Raw genomic sequence first — 20,077 nt, forward strand, 5'->3', positions numbered from 1 at the left:
CTATTGCCAAAACGCTACGGACTTGAACAACAAATAGACTACAGACTAGTTTCTGGGTGACCGATTGGTGCGCATATCACGGTCAGTGGTCCATGACGGCAAACCCGGAGCCCACGAGTTACCGTGTAGAACTCTTAACCCAACCCGTCCGGTCACAAAACACAGATAGTCAGTCCTGCTGCAAGACTCTCAGCGTAAAACACAACATAAATATATGCTGGTCTTACCTGGAGTTCTGTGAGTTGATCAGGCTCGGTTTGCAGCAGGACGGCTTCTCCGTGGCTTGGATCCGGGTGGAATGCGTTTGTAAGCTCCGGTTTTGTCGCCCCACGTTGGGCGCCAAACTGTCAGGGTAATTCTAAGTACAGCACCAATCAGGCCCACCCCACTTGCCCCGCTGCCGGCGGTAAGAAGAAAACACCACACGGAGGTCTGGTATCGTTTCTCACACGGGGACATGACTGCGCTGCGCGCTTTATTACAGATTACATGAGATCTTATACCCTTTTGTCCCATCACCAGGAATGGGTGATGGGCTCATAACCATATATGGGAAGTCCGGATTTCCGGCCTGAGACAGTCAAAATTATGTACATAGTTGAACAGTTGTTATCTTAATACTGGCGCCTCTGGGAAAACAGCCAAGTACGCGTCCTTCGTCCGATTCTTCTTTGCTGTGTTTAAAATACATTTTGTTCAAGATACATTTTGTCTTCGCCTTGCAAGGCCTTTGGAATATCTGATGTAAGGCGACATATAAGTTTTTTCTCATTTGGAATTGAATAGAACTTGCATATAGGTATAAAAGCATAAAGAACATATGGCAATATATACATATACCCTCACAGTTTGACTTGGTTTTCCCTGACTACTCTCTGTGTTACCCTCTGTCATTTCGTTCTCGGTAGGTGTTGACCCGGCTTGTTTGACCATTCATCTTTTGTCCCTTTCCCTTGGGGTCCCTGTCACTAGGTCAGAGCAGGGACCGCCGCCCAGTTGTCGCTCTGGGGCTTAGCCCAGCGGGGCAAGTAGGTGGGGATGCTGGAGTGGGCTGGTGTAGGGATTCCCCCTGGCCATCTGTCCCCTACCAGCCCTAACAATTAGTAATTGTTCCTGGATCCCCAGAAGAGAGAGATCATCGGTAGTCTGCAAGCATTTTGGGAGGTCCCCTAGAGATTTAAAATTGCACCTTTGCCCACCTTCTGAGGCAATAGTTGAAAGGGATAACCCCAGCAATATGTCACCTCCTTGTCCCACAGGGCTGCCAATAGAGGTTTATGGGCTTTGCAGAGCTGCAGAGTGTGTCTGGCCAGATCAGGAAGTAAAGAAATAGGGGGACCTTAGAAGGACAAATTCTCAGATTTTTTTTTCTTTTTGTAAAAATGAATGCGGCAGACAATGTCCTGAGAAGGTGTCGGATCAGTTGACTTGGGACCCAGAGCTCTATGCATTCTATCAAGTTCTATTGACTGGTCTTTTGGCCACTGCAGAAGGTTGCAAAAGAACCCATGAGTTTAATTGTAAGATTCTCCAGGTCAGTGATATGTAGAAATATCAGAGATCAACTGCACCTGTATGGCCTGCCTGTGAGAATCAAAGCTTGCCAAAATCTGCTCCTGAGTTTCTTCTACCTCCTCTACTCTTTTCCACATGCTGTAAATCTGTCTGCAGGGCACATATATCCCTTTTGTGTGATGCCTCTAAGCATTGGAGGAGGCCATCAGTTTACACTTTAGTGGATAGAGTTCTAATATGGGCCTTCCAATCCCACTCATTGCCATCATTGCGCTGTGAGTATGGATAGTAGTCATTGTCCTGCAAGTGTGTAGAGTAGTTCTCAGTGTAGGAAGTAGGCAATGCAGGGGGCTCAGGAGGATGAAACAGAACTCTCACAATGTCGGAGGTTGCAGACACTTTACTTACCTGCACGACCATGGTGCTCCTCTCGTGGAGATTTGCGGCTGCAGGCTGTATATATAGTGACAAAGATGGCGGGCTGACGCTAGGTGAGGCAGGGGCGAGCTTCTGGGATTTCTCCTCACTCGCATTTGCCACAAGTACTGCTGCTGGTGCTGTATTTTGTGTTGCTGCCACCTCCGAGTCTGTCATTGGTAGACCCACTGGAGAGATGGAGGTAGCGCCTAATATGCAGGGTGAGCCTGAGCTGCAGTCTACATCTGCCAGCGCCATATATAAGAATCCATTCATGTGTGCCTATAATTCCAGTAATTTTTCATTATTTGCCTATGGCCTTGAAGCAAAGCAACAAAAATGCAGGAGATTTCGGATCCAGAATGATCCAGCAGATACACGACCTAAAAAATCTCAACAGGCCCCACAGATTATAATGGGGTCTGCTTGGCATTCTGACTGGCATTTTCCTGGATGAAATAATGCAGCACCCACTAGACATTTTTTAAGGTGTTTTCCCATAGAATTCTCAATTTTGAAAAATAAAGACTGAAAAAAAGAGAACTTGTAAAAAAAATCCATTAAATTCATACATTTTTTTTTTTTTTAGAAGTTACCAAAAACGCCACAAAAAACTTTGTGAAGGAAGCCAAAATTTGATTAAACTTCATATCCTCATCATAGCTGTTGGTACCATCAATGTGCAAAACTCAATGCCAATGGAACCAAACAGCCCATAAATCTCATGTAAATTCTATAGACTTAGGTAAGCATTAGAGATGAGCGAGCACCAAAATGCTCAGGTGCTCGTTACTCGAGACGAAATTTTCGCGATGCTCGAGGTTTCGTTTCGAGTAACGAACCCCATTGAAGTCAATGGGCGACTCGAGCATTTTTGTATATCGCCGATGCTCGCTAACGTTTTCATTTGTGAAAATCTGGGCAATTCAAGAAAGTGATGGGAACGACACAGCAACGGATAGGGCAGGCGATGGGCTACATGTTGGGCTGCATCTCAAGTTCCCAGGTCCCACTATTAAGCCACAATAGCGGCAAGAGTGGCCCCCCTCCCAACAATTTTTACTTCTGAAAAACCCTCATTAGCAAGGCATACCTTAGCTAAGCACCACACTACCTCCAACAAAGCACAATCACTGCCTGCATGACACTCTGCTGCCACTACTGGGTTACATGCTGCCCAACCCCCCCGCACGACCCAGTGTCCACAGCGCACACCAAAGTGTCCCTGCGCAGCCTTCAGCTGCCCTCATGCCACACACTGGCCTCATAGCCACACCACCCTCATGTCTATTTATAAGTGTGTCTGCCATGAGGAGGAACCGCAGGCACACACTGCAGAGAGTTGGCACGGCCAGGCAGCGACCCTCTTTTAAAGGGGTGGGGCGATAGCCCATAATGCTGTACAGAAGCAATGAGAAATCCAATCCTGTGCCACCTCCATCAGGAGCTGCACACGTGGGCATAGCAATGGGGAACCCATGTGCCACACACTATTCATTCTGTCAAGGTGTCTGCATGCCCCAGTCAGACCGGGGTTTTTTATAAATAGTCACAGGCAGGTACAACTCCGCAATGGGAATTCCGTGTGCACCCACAGCATGGGTGGCTTCCTGGAACCCACCGGCTGTACATAAATGTATCCCATTGCAGTGCCCAGCACAGCTGAGGTAACGTCAGGTTTAATGCAGGTGGTCTTCGGCCCACACTGCATGCCCCAGTCAGACTGGGGTTCTTTAGAAGTGTACACATGCAGTTACACCTCCGTGTGGACCGACAGCATGGGTGGGTCCCAGGAAGCCACCGGCGGTACATAAATATATCCCATTGCATTGCCCATCACAGCTGAGGTAACGTCAGGTTTAATGCAGGTGGGCTTCGGCCCACACTGCATGCCCCAGTCAGACTGGGTTTCTTTAGAAGTGGACACATGCAGTTACAACTCCGTGTGGACCGACAGCATGGGTGGCTCCCTGGAACTCACCGGCGGTACATAAATATATCCCATTGCAGTGCCCAGCACAGCTGATGTAACGTCAGCTTTAATGCAGGTGGGCTAAAAATTACTAGGATTACAATGTAGGCGAGGGCCCAAAAAAATTGGTGTACCAACAGTACAAATGTACCTCAGAAAAATTGCCCATGCCCAACCAAGAGGGCAGGTGAAACCCATTAATCGCTTTGGTTAATGTGGCTTAATTTGTAACTAGGCCTGGAGGCAGCCCAGTTAAAATAAAAATTGGTTCAGGTGCAAGTTTCAACGCTTTATTGAATTGAGAATTGAAACGTATAAACATTGTTTACAAAAGTTATATGACTGAGCCTTGTGGGCCTAAGAAAAATTGCCCGTTCGGCGTGATTATGTGAGGTTTCAGGAGGAGGAGCAGGAGGAGGAGGATGAATATAATACACAGATTGATGAAGCTAAAAGGTCCCCGTTTTTTATGGTGATAGAGAACGATGCTTCCATCCGCGGGTGCAGCCTACGTATTGTTTAGGTATCGCTGCTGTCCGCTGGTGGAGAAGAGAACTCTGGGGAAATCCAGGCTTTGTTCATCTTTATGATTGTAAGCCTGTCGGCACTGTCGGTTGACAGGCGGGTACGCTTATCCGTGATGATTCCCCCAGCCGCACTAAACACCCTCTCTGACAAGACGCTAGCCGCAGGACAAGCAAGCACCTCCAGGGCATACAGCGCGAGTTCAGCCCACGTGTCCAGCTTCGACACCCAGTAGTTGTAGGGGGCAGAGGCGTCACGGAGGACGGTCATGCGATCGGCTACGTACTCCCTCACCATCCTTTTACAGTGCTCCCGCTGACTCAGCCTTGACTGGGGAGCGGTGACACAGTCTTGCTGGGGAGCCATAAAGCTGTCAAAGGCCTTGGATAGTGTTCCCCTGCCTGTGCTGTACATGCTGCCTGATCTCCACGCCTCCCCTGCTACCTGGCCCTCGGAACTGCGCCTTCTGCCACTAGCGCTGTCGGATGGGAATTTTACCATCAGTTTGTCCGCCAGGGTCCGGTGGTATAGCATCACTCTCGAACCCCTTTCCTCTTCGGGTATGAGAGTGGAAAGGTTCTCCTTATACCGTGGGTCGAGCAGTGTGTACACCCAGTAATCCGTAGTGGCCAGAATGCGTGTAACGCGAGGGTCACGAGAAAGGCATCCTAACATGAAGTCCGCCATGTGTGCCAGGGTACCTGTACGCAACACATGGCTGTCCTCACTAGGAAGATCACTTTCAGGATCCTCCTCCTCCTCAGGCCATACACGCTGAAAGGATGACAGGCAAGCAGCATGGGTACCCTCAGCAGTGGGCCAAGCTGTCTCTTCCCCCTCCTCCTCATGCTCCCCCCCCCCCTCCTCCTCAACACGCTGAGATATAGACATGAGGGTGCTCTGACTATCCAGCGACATACTGTCTTCCCAGGCCTCCGTTTCCGAGCGCAAAGCGTCTGCCTTTATGCTTTGCAGGGAACTTCTCAAGAGGCATAGCAGAGGAATGGTGACGCTAATGATTGCAGCATCACCGCTCACCATCTGGGTAGACTCATCAAAGTTTCCAAGGACCTGGCAGATGTCTGCCAACCAGGCCCACTCTTCTGTAAAGAATTGAGGAGGCTGACTCCCACTACGCCGCCCATGTTGGAGTTGGTATTCCACTATAGCTCTACGCTGCTCATAGAGCCTGGCCAACATGTGGAGCGTAGAGTTCCACCGTGTGGGCACGTCGCACAGCAGTCGGTGCACTGGCAGATTAAACCGATGTTGCACGGTGCGCAGGGTGGCAGCGTCCGTCTTGGACTTGCGGAAATGTGCGCTGAGCCGGCGCACCTTTCCGAGCAGGTCTGACAAGCGTGGGTAGCTTTTCAGAAAGCGCTGAACCACCAAATTAAAGACGTGGGCCAGGCATGGCACGTGCGTGAGGCTGCCGAGCTGCAGAGCCGCCACCAGGTTACGGCCGTTGTCACACACGACCATGCCCGGTTGGAGGCTCAGCGGCAAAAGCCAGCGGTCGGTCTGCTCTGTCAGACCCTGCAGCAGTTCGTGGGCCGTGTGCCTCTTCTCTCCTAAGCTGAGTAGTTTCAGCACGGTCTGCTGACGCTTGGCCACCACTGTGCTGCCACGCCGCACGACACCGACTGCTGGCGACGTGCTGCTGCTGACACATCTTGATTGCGAGACAGAGGTTGCATAGGAGGAGGAGGAGGAGGGTGGTTTAGTGGAGGAAGCATACACCGCCGCAGATACCACCACCGAGCTGGGGCCCGCAATTCTGGGGGTGGGTAGGACGTGAGCGGTCCCAGGCTCTGACTCTGTCCCAGCCTCCACTAAATTCACCCAATGTGCCGTCAGGGAGATATAGTGGTCCTGCCCGCCTGTGCTTGTCCACGTGTCCGTTGTTAAGTGGACCTTGGCAGTAACCGCGTTGGTGAGGGCGCGTACAATGTTGCGGGAGACGTGGTCGTGCAGGGCTGGGACGGCACATCGGGAAAAGTAGTGGCGACTGGGAACCGAGTAGCGCGGGGCCGCCGCTGCCATCATGTTTTTGAAAGCCTCCGTTTCCACAAGCCTATACGGCAGCATCTCCAGGCTGATAAATTTGGCTATGTGCACGTTTAACGCTTGAGCGTGCGGGTGCGTGGCTGCGTACTTGCGCTTGCACTCAAACACTTGCTCTTGCAACGGCTGGACGGTGCGCTGAGAGACATTGCTGGATGGGGCCGAGGACAGCGGAGGTGAGGGTGTGGGTGCAGGCCGGGAGATGGTAGTGCCTGTGTCCTGAGAGGGGGGCTGGATCTCAAAGGCAGGTTGGGGCACAGGGGGAGAGGCAGTGGTGCAAACTGGAGGCGGTGAACGTCCTTCGTCCCACCTTGTGGGGTGCTTGGCCATCATATGTCTGCGCATGCTGGTGGTGGTGGCTCCCCGGCTGATCTTGGCGCGACAAACCTTGCACACCACAGTTCGTCGGTCGTCTGCACTCTCAGTGAAAAACTGCCAGACCTTTGAGCACCTCGGCCTCTGCAGGGTGGCATGGCGCGAGGGGGCGCTTTGGGAAACAGTTGGTGGATTATTCGGTCTGGCCCTGCCTCTACCCCTGGCCACCGCACTGCCTCTTCCAACCTGCCCTGCTGCTGCACTTGCCTCCCCCTCTGAAGACCTGTCCTCAGTAGGCTTAGCAAACCAGGTGGGGTCAGTCACCTCATCGTCCAGCTGCTCTTCCTCCGAATCCTCTGTGCGCTCCTCCCTCGGACTTACTGCAATTACTACTACCTGAGTGATAGACAACTGTGTCTCATCGTCATCGTCCTCCTCACCCACTGAAAGCTCTTGAGACAGTTGCCGGAAGTCCCCAGCCTCATCCCCCGGACCGCGGGAACTTTCCAAAGGTTGGGCATCGGTCACGACAAACTCCTCCGGTGGGAGAGGAACCATTGGGGGGCCGAGAACAGTTCCTGGGAGTCTGCCTGCTCCTCAGAATGTGTCATTGTAATGGAGTGAGGAGGCTGTGAGGAAGGAGGAGCAGCAGCCAGAGGATTCAGAGTTGCAGCAGTGGACGGCGTAGAACTCTGGGTGGTCGATAGATTGCTGGATGCACTTTCTGCCATCCACGACAGGATCTGCTCACACTGCTCATTTTCTAATAAAGGTCTACCGCGTGGACCCATTAATTGTGAGATGATTCTGGGGACGCCAGAAATGTGCCTCTCTCCTAATCCTGCAGCAGTCGGCTGCGATACACCTGGATCAGGAGCTCGGCCTGTGCCCACACCCTGACTTGGGCCTCCGCGTCCGCGTCCTCGCCCGTGTCCACGTCCTCTAGGCCTACCCCTACCCCTCAGCATGGTGTATTACGAGTAGAGCAGAAACAGAACGCTGTAATTAAATGTGCCGCTTATTGGCCTGTGGTTGGAGGCTGACTTCGCTTACGGAACGCACAGCAGAGTCAGGAAACAATATTGCGCACGCCTGTAGTGAGACGTAGGTGCGTATCACTGAGCTAGTGGAATTCACAGCTCAGAAGCAGTCAAGTGGCCAAAGGCCAGTAGTAGGCCTTAAGTATTTTGCTTCTATTTTTTTAAATGCTGAGCTGATACAGCAGACAGATACTGTAGGCAGCGTATAATATTATGTATACTGTTTCCCTCTGCCGGGATGACAGCGGTGATGTAACGGAGACAGCAGAGGCAGGAAACAATTTTGCGCAAGCCTGCTGTAACGCTTAGCTGCGTATTAATTAGGACTACTACCCCCAGCAGACAGATACTGTAGGCAGCGTATAATATTATGTATACTGATTCCCTCTGCCGGGATGACGGCGGTGATGTAACGGAGACAGCAGAGGCAGGAAACAATTTTGCGCAAGCCTGCTGTAATGCTTAGCTGCGTATTAATTAGGACTACTACCCCCAGCAGACAGATACTGTAGGCAGCGTATAATATTATGTATACTGTTTCCCTCTGCCGGGATGACGGCGGTGATGTAACGGAGACAGCAGAGGCAGGAAACAATTTTGCGCAAGCCTGCTGTAACGCTTAGCTGCGTATTAATTAGGACTTCTACCCCCAGCAGACAGATACTGTAGGCAGCATATAATATTATGTATACTGTTTCCCTCTGCCGGGATGACAGCGGTGATGTAACGGAGACAGCAGAGGCAGGAAACAATTTTGCGCAAGCCTGCTGTAACGCTTAGCTGCGTATTAATTAGGACTTCTACCCCCAGCAGATACTGTAGGCAGCATATAATATTATGTATACTGATTCCCTCTGCCGGGATGACGGCGGTGATGTAACGGAGACAGCAGAGCCAGGAAACAATTTTGCGCAAGCCTGCTGTAACGCTTAGCTGCGTATTAATTAGGACTACTACCCCCAGCAGACACGCAGTAAACTGTACACGGTCACAGGCAGCCCAAATATAGTATTTTTCCCCAATTTCTTTGAAAAAGCCGACTGCCTATATAGCCTGTATATCTCTTTCCCTGCCTCACCAGTACTGGCCCTATACTCTGTGCAATGACTGCAGACTGAGGACGCAATGCTCTGCACGCCCGATATACAAAAAAAAATAAATTGTGCAACACTGCTAAAAGCAGCCTCAACAGTACTGCACACGGTCAGATGTGGCCCTAAGAAGGACCGTTGGGGTTCTTCAAGCCTAAAATAACTCCTAACGCTCTCCTTATTGCAGCAGCAGCACTGTCCCTGATCTCTGTCAGAATGCATCTGTGGCGAGCCGCGGGCGGGGCTGATTAAAATACTCGGGTGACACCTGATCTCGCCAGCCACTCACTGCAGGGGGGTGGTATAGGGCTGGAACATCACAGGGGGAAGTTGTAATGCCTTCCCTGTCTTTCTATTGGCCAGAAAAGCGCGCAAATGTCTCAGGGAAGAAAGTGAAAGTAACTCAAACATCGCGTGGTGCTCGTCTCGAGTAACGAGCATCTCGAACACCCTAATACTCGAACGAGTATCAAGCTCGGACGAGTACGCTCGCTCATCTCTAATAAGCATCTTTACCCTACTAGGATTTAGACTGTTCTATATGTGAATGCCAAATCTTAGTGGGCAAAATGACCTGGTCCTTTAACTCACTAGGATTTAGACTCCTGCATGCCCCTTATATTTCCTGCGTGAGATAAAGGGGGCACTGAACATTGATTACCAGGACGTAGAACTGGAAGGTTGTGGGAATTGTAGGCCTCAAAGAACATGCTCTCCTCACTGCAAAGTGGTCAGTACGCATTCATGCTGAACAATTCGTTATTTGTCTCCTGGGGGTGTTCTTGAGTTATATCTAGGGGTTTCATGAAAGTAAAACATTGATTCCTAAGCTTGGGTCATCAGCCTTTGGTGGTCTAACCCTGGGATACCATCAGATCAGCAGAACGAATTGGCAGTGTCATTCACTGGAACTTTGTGGCCCCTCCATTGTAAACCCTGCAATACTACACTTCCCGGACAGACATTACTACTACACCTGGGTGTATTTTCATCCGGTTTGCTTTTTAGATAAAAACAATAGAAAATATATGAAGATAATAACTTTTTATTTTTCAAACGTAGTTGTACGAGAATTGTATGCATATGCAGAGCTCAACACATTTTTGAAAATTTGATCGGGTGACTTTTCACCCATGGTAGTATTCCAGGTTTAATCCAAGCTGTGGATAATTGTACAACTCGAGCTACTTTCACATCTGTGATCAGAGAATCTTGATGTCGAATGAATCCATCTCATGACGGAACTGAACGGACTCTATTGACTATAATGGTGTGCTTTTGATTTCCACTCGGCTGTCCAGCATTTTACCAGAGTGGGATTTTTTGACAGATCTGCGAAGGAACCTCTAAACAGCGGTACCAGAGCAGATGTGAAAGCGGCCTCACCTGTATTTGGTCCCTTTCCCCACCACGATTAAACACGGATGGTGCATCCCCCCAGGACATACCTTTTTTTTTCAGCTGTGTATTCCTGAAAGCCATAACGTTTACACTTTTCTGCTGACATAGCTGCTTTAGAATTAGTTTTTTTTGTAGGAGGAACTATATTTTTTAATGGTGTTAGGGCTCATTTACATAGGCAAATGCAATTTTGGTCTGTGGAATATGCAGCGTTTTTACTATGTGTATATATGTGTATTTGGTGCACATGTGGGCTTTTTGGAACATGTAGTAACTGCTTTTTTTCCACACATGCACAAAAAAGAAAAACAAATGCAAGTATGGCGCAATTGATATCACAATTTTTTTTAACCATTGTCTTCTGTCTGATTGGCCAATTCATAAATCCTGCCTCCACAACGCGATGGCTATGATTAATTCTTCAACCGCTGCTCAGCCAATCAATGCAGCATTCGATGAACCAATCACAGCCATCAAATTGATTGGCTGAGCAGCACTGGAATCCAATCAGAGCCATCGCTTCCTGGAGGTAGGATTTATTAATCAGTAACCAGGAATTGATCTTCTGTGAGTGGCTGAGGACAGCAAGAAGAGCGTTGGAGCTTCGGAAAGCAGCAAGAGGGACCTGGACCGAGCCTGCTAGATAAGTACAATAAAACATCCCCCGAAAATAAGACCTAGCGCCTCTTTTGGGGCAAAAATTGATATAAGACGGTGTCATTTTCAGGGAACCATGGTAGGCAGTGACTGCTGTCAGCAATCTCTCTCTACCTTTCCTGGCTAGCTGTATTCCGCCTCTTTCCTGACATCACAGCCATTAAGGCTGCTTTCACATGGGTGACAAAACCACACGATTGCCACGACGCAATAGCGCGAAAAGACGCATGTATATGAAGCCCATGCTTTCCAATCGGTTCCTTCACATTAGCAATGTTTTCTCTGATGCTATCTTGCGAGAAAAAAAAATGCGATGGCTGTGATTAGTTCATCAAGCACTGCATTGATTAGCTGAGCAGCGGCCGATCAATGCAGCGCTGGATGAACCAAAGTCTCCGCTGGTCTGATCCTGAAAGTGACTGCAGCGGTCACATGATCCCTCACTAATCAGGGGTCTCAACAGTCATATGTCATACATGCACAGGTGTCCTCTAAGGCCAGTAGGTGGAACCACTGCAGTCTCTTCATGGATCGGACCTGCAGAAACAGAAGCTGTAGTGTTAGATAAGGAAGGCCATTGAATAGCTATTTGTTACTATTCTTCTTTATTTCAGATCATTATCTGCCCTGTATTTTTTAAAATCTCATATAACCCTGTATTGACAGCTATCATTAGTATTAGACTTTCATATTTGTATATGGAGTAGAGCACTGGTGGTCTTTAGAAGGAAACATTTCTATGACCATTTCCTACAGTCAGATTTGTAAGCACAGCATGTATTGCGCAGTCGGAATTTTGGCTGATATACAACTGTTTTAAAAAAGACAAACTTGTTGACTTTCCTCCACACAGTGAGCCAGTAGGTGGCAGTAGAGAACTGTGCACATGCAGATCAATGACTCCTGTTTTATAACACTTCTCCACTTTCAGCATTTTTGACATGTCAAGAGCAAAAACTTCCACTGCACTAAGAGCTCAGTGCACTTATAAATTCATCGACCCTCGTAAATTATGGGCTAGTGGAAAAATCAAGTGATTTTAATGGTATAATGGCTTATCATGAATATTGTACTATTAAAAGTCAACAGGATTGATTAAGAGTATGCTTGACTAGAATAGTACCCACTGAATAGAGTAAATGCTTTTGCCCTACAATGTGTCCTGAATGTCTTTCCTATGCCTTCCTTTTTATTTTCCATAAATGTAAGACATATCTTTAGATTAATTTACATGATTTGGAACAGTTTTCTGATCTAGAAAGTGTTGCCAAATTGTATAAAACAAATGTGCAGCGTAAAGGCCCATTTAGATACAACGACTATCGTTCAAAAGATGTCTTTTGAGCGATAATCGTTGTGTCATTTATATCGCAAGATGATCTCTCAAATGTTGAGCGATCACCTTACGATCCGGAGGATGCAGAGAACAAGCGGGGGGCCGCTTGTTCTCTGCATTCAGCTGTTTCCCGCTAGGAGCACCATGTCATGCAGCCGAGCACTCCCAGTGGAGGATGCAGAAGACAAGCGGGGTGTCCCTGCTTGCCTTCTGCATCCAGCTGTTCCCTACTCGAGCACTCGGCTGTTATACAGTTGAGCGCTCTGAGAGGAGGATGCAGAAGATAAGCGGGGTGGTCCTGCTTGTCTTCTGCATCCAGCTGTTTTCTGCATGGAGCACCCAGCTGTTATACAGCCGAGTGCTCCGTGCGGGGTATGGAGAACAAAGCTGGTCAGCTGCGTTCTTCATACCCCGCCTGTCATCAGGGAGCGGGATACAGCTGAAACAATAGTATCAGCTGTATCCCGCTGTGAATCCCTGATAAGGCTCATCGTTGGCTTTCAGCATGCTGAATGACAACGATGAGCGATGGTTTAACGAAAACTGCACGATGTCAGTGCAGTTAGACATAACGATTATCGCTCAAAAGATGGCTTTGAGAGATTTTTGAGCAATAATCGTTGTGTCTAAATGGGCCTTAGCTGTATTGTAATTCTAAAGTATACATTATCTTAAATATCTATAAAGCATATACAATATAGCATACTCGTATATTTATATATGCAGTGTCCATCCTTAACTTTGGCCTTTCAGAGGGTCTGTACAATTAACTGAATTTTTAATTAGGCTTGTTTCACATGGGCTTACAAAATCACACGATTCTGTAGCGATGCAACATCACTTCAAAACGCATATATGTGAAGCCCATGGTTTCCAATGGGTTCTTTCACACGAGCGATGTTTTGTAGGCTGCTAAATTGTGAGACTACAGAATTGCAGCATGCTCTATACAGACGCAATTTGCTGTTTTGTAGCCCATTTCTCTATGGAGCCTCCTTGTTTATCGCATCGCATAGCATGAACCTGCGATTTTTGTGCAATACGAATTTAACATTAGAAAGTCCTATTAACTTTCTCGTGTGAGAAAATCGCAGGTAACAGCAACGCGATGCTACATTTTTCCCAAGAAAAAAGCATCACTGACGCTACAAAATTGCGTGTACATAGCAGTCATATCAAAGCGATTTTGAAGCAGCGATATCGCTGTCACCCGTGTGAAAGAGGCCTTAAACAGGTCCCCATGTGTAAAAATAATAAACCAACTTAATTGATCGGGTGCCCGACCCCTGTGTAGTGGCTGGCATTGTAACTGCAGGTTGGGGTCTTATTAAAATCAAATGGAGCCGTGCCTGCAGTTACAAGCGCCGGCCACTACATCGGAGATCGGCACGGAGGCCAATAAACTATTGATGACCTATTCTGATTCACTAGTATTCTCCCCGGAAAACACCCTGAACATTCTCAAAGTAAGCTCTAAACTGTTCCCATAATGCTCTTCTTCCTGGAAGAAGACAAGCTCTGCCAATACTGTAGTGATGGGTCTATATTGTTGTAGGTGATGGGTGGTAGGCCTAGAGTCTCTTACGAAGCTGCCATGTTAGCTAGAGGTTGGAGGACTAGTTCTTATTTTTCATACTGTTAAACTTTTTCCATATACAAGTTAATGAAGCTGGCCAAGTTCAGTAAACCTATTGTTGGGACTCCCATTCACTTTTATGAAAGTTATGAAAGCAAAATATGGCCCGCCCAGCTGTTACTGTAACTCACACCACAGCATACAGCTGGGTCGGGGTGGTTGGGTTTAGTTTTGGAGATCAAAGCCGTTACCGGAGATGGAACCTCCACCTACTAGACTTTCATGGCATATCCTATAGCTATGCCATAAAGGTTTAAGATGGGAATACCCCTTTAAGAGGCAAGCCATCCAAATATCACTTAGCCATAATATGGGGTATGCTTAGAAGAATCTGTTGAGTCTGCCAGACTATAATGGGGTTAGACAATCTGCATAAGAGTTGGAGAGGTCTGTGGCTAAACTAGGACACATCATCAATGGGACCAGTAAATCATCGAGAGGATGGCCAGGGATTGTACGGCACTACAGGCAGCAGAGATGGTCTGGGTGATTACCAGATCATTTGGAAGTAATCTAAATATAACGTGGGAAGCATTAAAACTGATTTTTACAAGGTATACGAGCATTACTGACTTTAAAAAAAAACCTTTGGCATACTCTAGAATTTAGATTCCCTGCATGCCGTTGGTTGAAGCTGGCAGTTGGTTCCCTTTAAGTGAAATTCCAAGCAAGGAACAGCATCTCAGAGCTAATCAGATGATGCTTCTGCTGTGTGTAATTAATAAAGAAGCTCATCCTGTTTTTATTTTTGAATAGCCATAACCTAATATTGCAATTGTATCAACAACAATTAACAAGGACATTACTGAGATGTGATTGCCTATTTCAAAGAAGAAGAGGACCAGCCCTCGGGATTGCATGAGCGTCCGACAACATTTACAGTAAAACATTCTACACTATCTACAATAAAATCCTGCAATATTGTTCTACTTCTTAGTCATGTCAACAGCAAGCAGGAAGGAAGCTTCAAACCACTTGTATGGCTCTACAAAACCAATGCATTATATGTTCAGGGTGTCTTAATACTTGTATAGCTCTAGACTGATTCATGTCATAAAACATCTCCTGTGTATTATATTTTAAGTATAATAGACACCCAATGACAGGGTTTCACAGCTATAGAATAGGTCATAAAATACATAGCATTTCGTATAATTACAAACAGTCTGAAGACAAAAGTTATTGGTTTTGATAATACCTGTTTGCATCACGAGGACAACCAATTTTAACATGGAAGGCAGTTTCCCTATCCTCCAGGGATTAGGTGTTATTGCTGGGGGAAGCTGTGCCTTCCCACTCGTCTAACATTCAAATGATTGGCTGATCAAGTACGGCCCTGTCCTCCAGAGTGATTGCTAATCTTACGGAGCAACTTTGCATTCATGCTCATAGAGGAAGAGACCAGGGCTGGGCTTGCTTCATGAGTAAGCCCCCTTAAAGAGAATTTCAGTGAGACCATAAGATGATGGAAGTAAAGTTTATTCGATTCAGATCTAATCTTAACATTAATATTGAAATCCACAAATGCAGTTTCCTCATCAATCTTTTATTAATATCATGTGACTTTCCCAAGTATGTTTATTTCTCTAATTCACAGAGTTGTATTTTAGGATACTACATTTCTTGCTAGCACCCAACTGTATAGTGCAAACTTTTACTGAAAATTCTCTAAATGTTTTGAAATTGCAGTTGAGTTTACTGTATATGTGAAAAGAAACATAGAAGCCATAGCTAACTTTATACAGATAGGGGCGTTTTGTGCAATCCATGATTGCAGGATCTCTAGTGATGTCTTGAAAATTCTGGAACACTGGACATAATGGTTTTAAGACCACAACACAGTTTGTGGTGCTTCTTTTTTGCAGAAAAGATGTATCAGTCTTTCCTTCATTTGTATCCACTCCTGGCTTTTGCTAAAAGACAACACATCAAAAAGGGAATTGTGTGAATGTGGTCTAAAGGAGCTTTATGCTTTAGGCCACATTCACATCTGCGTCAGAGGCTCCATTTGCAGCCTCTCATACAGCATAGAATCCCTGACAAAATTGGATGCCCGATGGATCTCATTATAGCCAATGGCACTGTTTATCATAGGACAAATTATTTGGACAGCCATTCCGGTTTCCTGCTCTCATACCAGAGCCGAAAAATAGAAACCCGAACTGAAGCCCGTACATAGATGTGAATGTGGCCCTAACTAGATGGTGCTGGTGACAAACAAGCTGTAATAGGCTTTTAGCTGTCTAGTGCAAATCAATAGTGATTTGTACCAATGAATTATCTAATGTAATTGAAGAAAAAAAAAACTTTTCACATCAGAAGATGATTGCGCATTTAAAGAAAATGTAAACCATTACCAGTACAGTTATATAATCAGTGGAATCCTTGCATATGAACAAAATTATTACAGTTACTGGTGATCATTTGGAGAAAATAAACCTTAAAGGGATACTCCTGTTTTGGGACAAAATTCCATCTCGGGATTGGAGGGGAGGGGATCTATTACCTGTAGCTTTCTCTCCAATCTACTGGTTTTGGGTCCTGTTTTCAGCCATCCAACATGGCCGACACAATCTTCAGACTACCTAATCCCTCACAGTGCAATTGTTATGCTAGAATATTAATGCACTGTATTTGCTCTCTGATTGGCAAGACCTGCCCATGTGATCAGCACTGGCCAATCAAGAGAGCAGTGCACAGGGTGCATTAGGTAGTTAAAGAATTGCTGCAAGCATTAGATAGCTGAAAACAAAGTGTAGAAGCATTGGATCAGAAGCGTAGTACAGAACAACTATAGGAAATATATCCCGGGACAGAATTTTCTCCCAAAACTGGAGGGTCCTTTTAATTGGTGGCTATGGTTTAGTGCAAAGTTTACGGCTCACAAATTTGATCCCTTATGTAATATCTTCAAATGCAGAAGTGATTATCGTGTCCATCAAATTAAAGCGGTTTCATGATTACAAACTAGTCAAACAGACTTATTTTGAGAACTGAGCGCTATTCAAACTTTAACTTCTGCAAGCAATGGACAGTGCAGCCGAGTTTCACAGTTGTTTATAAAAAAAAAACCCTGTCCATCAGCAGGTTACTGTGCTAACATGTTGCTTGCCCACAAAGTCTAGAATGAAATCCATCTCATTGTGCCCCAAGTACAGTTCAGGTAGCTCTTCAATTCTGTCCAAACCTAATTCCAGCACCAAAGATGTTAATACGTCCTCATCAATGAGGTCAGCATCTGTCACATTTAAGGTAGGCATGTTCTGGTGGTGATTTGGTGCCATTTTGTAAGCTGGAAGTCCAGTATTACTCATCATTGGATGTCCCTGGTACTGAGTATTGAGTTTTTGAAGATGCATTGTGGCCATTAGCTGTGAAGCTCCCATATAGGATTGTGCTTGTGCCGGGTACATCATAGGGTTTGCCATATGCTGGTGCATGTTCATCCGTGCCCTCATATTTCCATCTGGGTGAGCTACTCCATATTGCATCATTGGTGCTAAATGCATGCTTCTAGTAGGATGAGGATGTGGTTGACACTGCATACCGTTCATGTTCATCCTATAGTTGGGATGTCCGTTCTGCATGGCTGGCATCATCATTGGGTCTGCCATTCCCTATGTTTTAAAAAATGGTAAATCATTATATTTATAGATGCTGTTATTATGTGATATAATATCTGTGTGTACCTATTTAAAAATATTCTGTTAATTTTTTGTACACCATAAATGGGACCTATTGCCTCACCCTTAGCTATCCATTTTATTTTACAACTCAATACAGCCCCCACCCCACCTTCCCAAAAAAGTTTTTCTAACTGGGAGCCATTAAAAATGTCAATACCGCTGCAGCCTGGTAATTTGGGATTTAGGCCTTCCAGTAGACCCCTGTGGCATTAATTAATGCTTATGGATTGATCACTGCTTTCATAGAACCATAAATAGCGCTCTTTTAATCAGAATGGGAGATCTTAAGATAAGTTCCGAGTCTGTCAAAGGCTGCTGGGGGTGTTGTGGAAAGCCAGAACCCAGAAGTGCCTGCAGGACTTTTTTCAGAAAGTCACTAGATTCAAGCAACAGTACTTGTTTTTCTAGCATTTTTAACGGGTCCCAGTTTTTATTTTGGGGGCTCTATTGAGTTGTAAAATAAAAATAATAAGAGTGAGGTGACAGGTCCTCTTTATTGTGTTCCTGCCTTTCGACTTTAAATCCAGGCAGAGTATACCTAATTCTATGGCTTTATGACATATATTCAAATGAATAGGTGTCTGCTATGAACTACTGTCCAAATACACATAGAATCTACATAGAGACAAGGAAGCTAAAGATCTTAATGGGATAAATGTCAGACTAAGGCTTCATTCACATGGCATCTTCACTCCCATTTCAGGGGCTCTGTCCTGGGACTCCATCTAGAGGGCTGAAATCGGCATCCAGACAGATCCGTGGATGGCTCCAGAGGCAGCTAGTAGTAAAACGGAGATCAAAGCTGCAAGCTTTATTCTCCATTGTAGCAGGTTTCCATTTGAATGGACAGAATATTGTAGTCAGCTACTCTGTAGCAATGGGTTTGACGTGAAACATTACATTTTTACGCTTGTGGTAACAATTCCTATACCAGAATAAATGGTGACGTCCTTCCATGTGTACAAAACATATATGACAAATATGTTGCATAATTCAATATACTGAGATAAGTACAGAAGAACACGAGCAGGGCACCCCTTATTGATTTATTCCATTTACAAGGGTTTCTGCTGGCTAATTTAGTGTTGCTGGTGGGTTAGGACTTTCTTCTGAAACTCTCCCTTTTGTGTGTGGTGAGGAATGTAAGCATTCAGTTTACTAGGGAGGTGAGAAATACAAGAAATAGCTGCAAGACGCTACAAAATATGCTTGTGCACAGTGCAAATAAAGGTTAATAATAATCATTTATGTATCAGCCCCTTGCAGAAAGCCATTCTAAATATCTGACAGGATAGTTGAGATGATACATTTGGTTATGTATTATTACTTACTACATTACGTGAATACAGATCTGTTGGTCTGTGGCTTTAAACTAATAGTCTCATCTGTCACATGCTAGCGGCTTATAATGTATTATTCAGGGGTAACAAGTTGATCATATAGAGCTTTACTTTGTAACAGGTATAAGAATAGTAATGTAATTGCCACATAAAAGTGCGTGCCTTTGTGACAATGAAGAAAAGCAGCGGTATTACTATAAAGCCAAGTGTATCCATATGTGGCTCTAGCAGGCGTTTACAGACCAGACTCTAATAGGATTGAGTGCCCTTTTCACACCCATTTGGATGTGCATTAAAGTCACAGGGGATTTACAATGAAAACAAAGACTTTAAACAGAAAAAGTTTAACCCTTAACAAGTCAAAGGAGTGTTGGCGTTTCTGAACAATGGAAGACAATAACACAGTGTTTCTAGGATTTTCCTATTTTTTCACGGTTCATCTGAGCCTTTTAAACTTTGCAATTACCACAATCATTTCTAGTCTTCACTTGTATTTGAGCAATGTGTGTGTAGAGTGTTGCAGAACATGTTGACACAATCGTAATAACAAACGTATACTACATACCAGTGATACTGTATCCTTATATAATAATAAGCAAATATACAGGGACTAAACGTAACAGGAGGGTTAATGCACTCACCCAAAGCTGCAGCTCTGATGTCCTTTGTAAATCCAATCAGCGTGTAAATGAGGGGAATCTAGAGCACTCCTCCAGATGACTTCCTCCACCAGTGTGCATTACTAAATAGGACTCTCAAGACACAGAAGACAGTGAGGTGGCGGCTAATTCCACACGCCTCTTGCCGAGGATTGGTTGGCCTCAATCCACTCTAGCTGTATCACTGCCCATGTGTTATTGTTAGACTCCATGAACTGCTGCCTATCAGATGGTTATGCCACTGAGGCAAGGTGCCCTATGGGAAATGAGTATAAATAATGTCTTTGTAGAATAAAGCGAAAACAACAATAATGATATTTAACTACATGGAAATTATGAGCCATCTAGAATTGGTGAGCCTTGAACATAATACACCTCTTATAGACTATAAGCTCATATGCACAGAGTGCTCTTATCTAATGT

At 45.7% G+C, this 20,077-nt stretch overlaps 1 protein-coding gene across 1 annotated transcript; it reads right to left on the reverse strand.

Annotated features, from left to right (window-relative positions):
• Positions 1 to 15,432: 15,432 nt before the first annotated feature.
• On the reverse strand, positions 15,433 to 19,830 carry LOC136572681 (cbp/p300-interacting transactivator 3-like). Its single transcript, XM_066573498.1, has 2 exons — positions 19,637 to 19,830; positions 15,433 to 17,586 (listed from the first exon to the last, which is right to left on the reverse strand). Exon 2 carries the CDS (start codon positions 17,581 to 17,583, stop codon positions 17,050 to 17,052), a length of 534 nt encoding a protein of 177 aa, XP_066429595.1. The 5' UTR covers positions 17,584 to 17,586; positions 19,637 to 19,830; the 3' UTR covers positions 15,433 to 17,049.
• Between the last annotated feature and the right edge of the window lie 247 nt (positions 19,831 to 20,077).

Source organism: Eleutherodactylus coqui, chromosome 1 (assembly GCF_035609145.1).
Source record: "Eleutherodactylus coqui strain aEleCoq1 chromosome 1, aEleCoq1.hap1, whole genome shotgun sequence".
Taxonomy (NCBI): domain Eukaryota; kingdom Metazoa; phylum Chordata; class Amphibia; order Anura; family Eleutherodactylidae; genus Eleutherodactylus; species Eleutherodactylus coqui.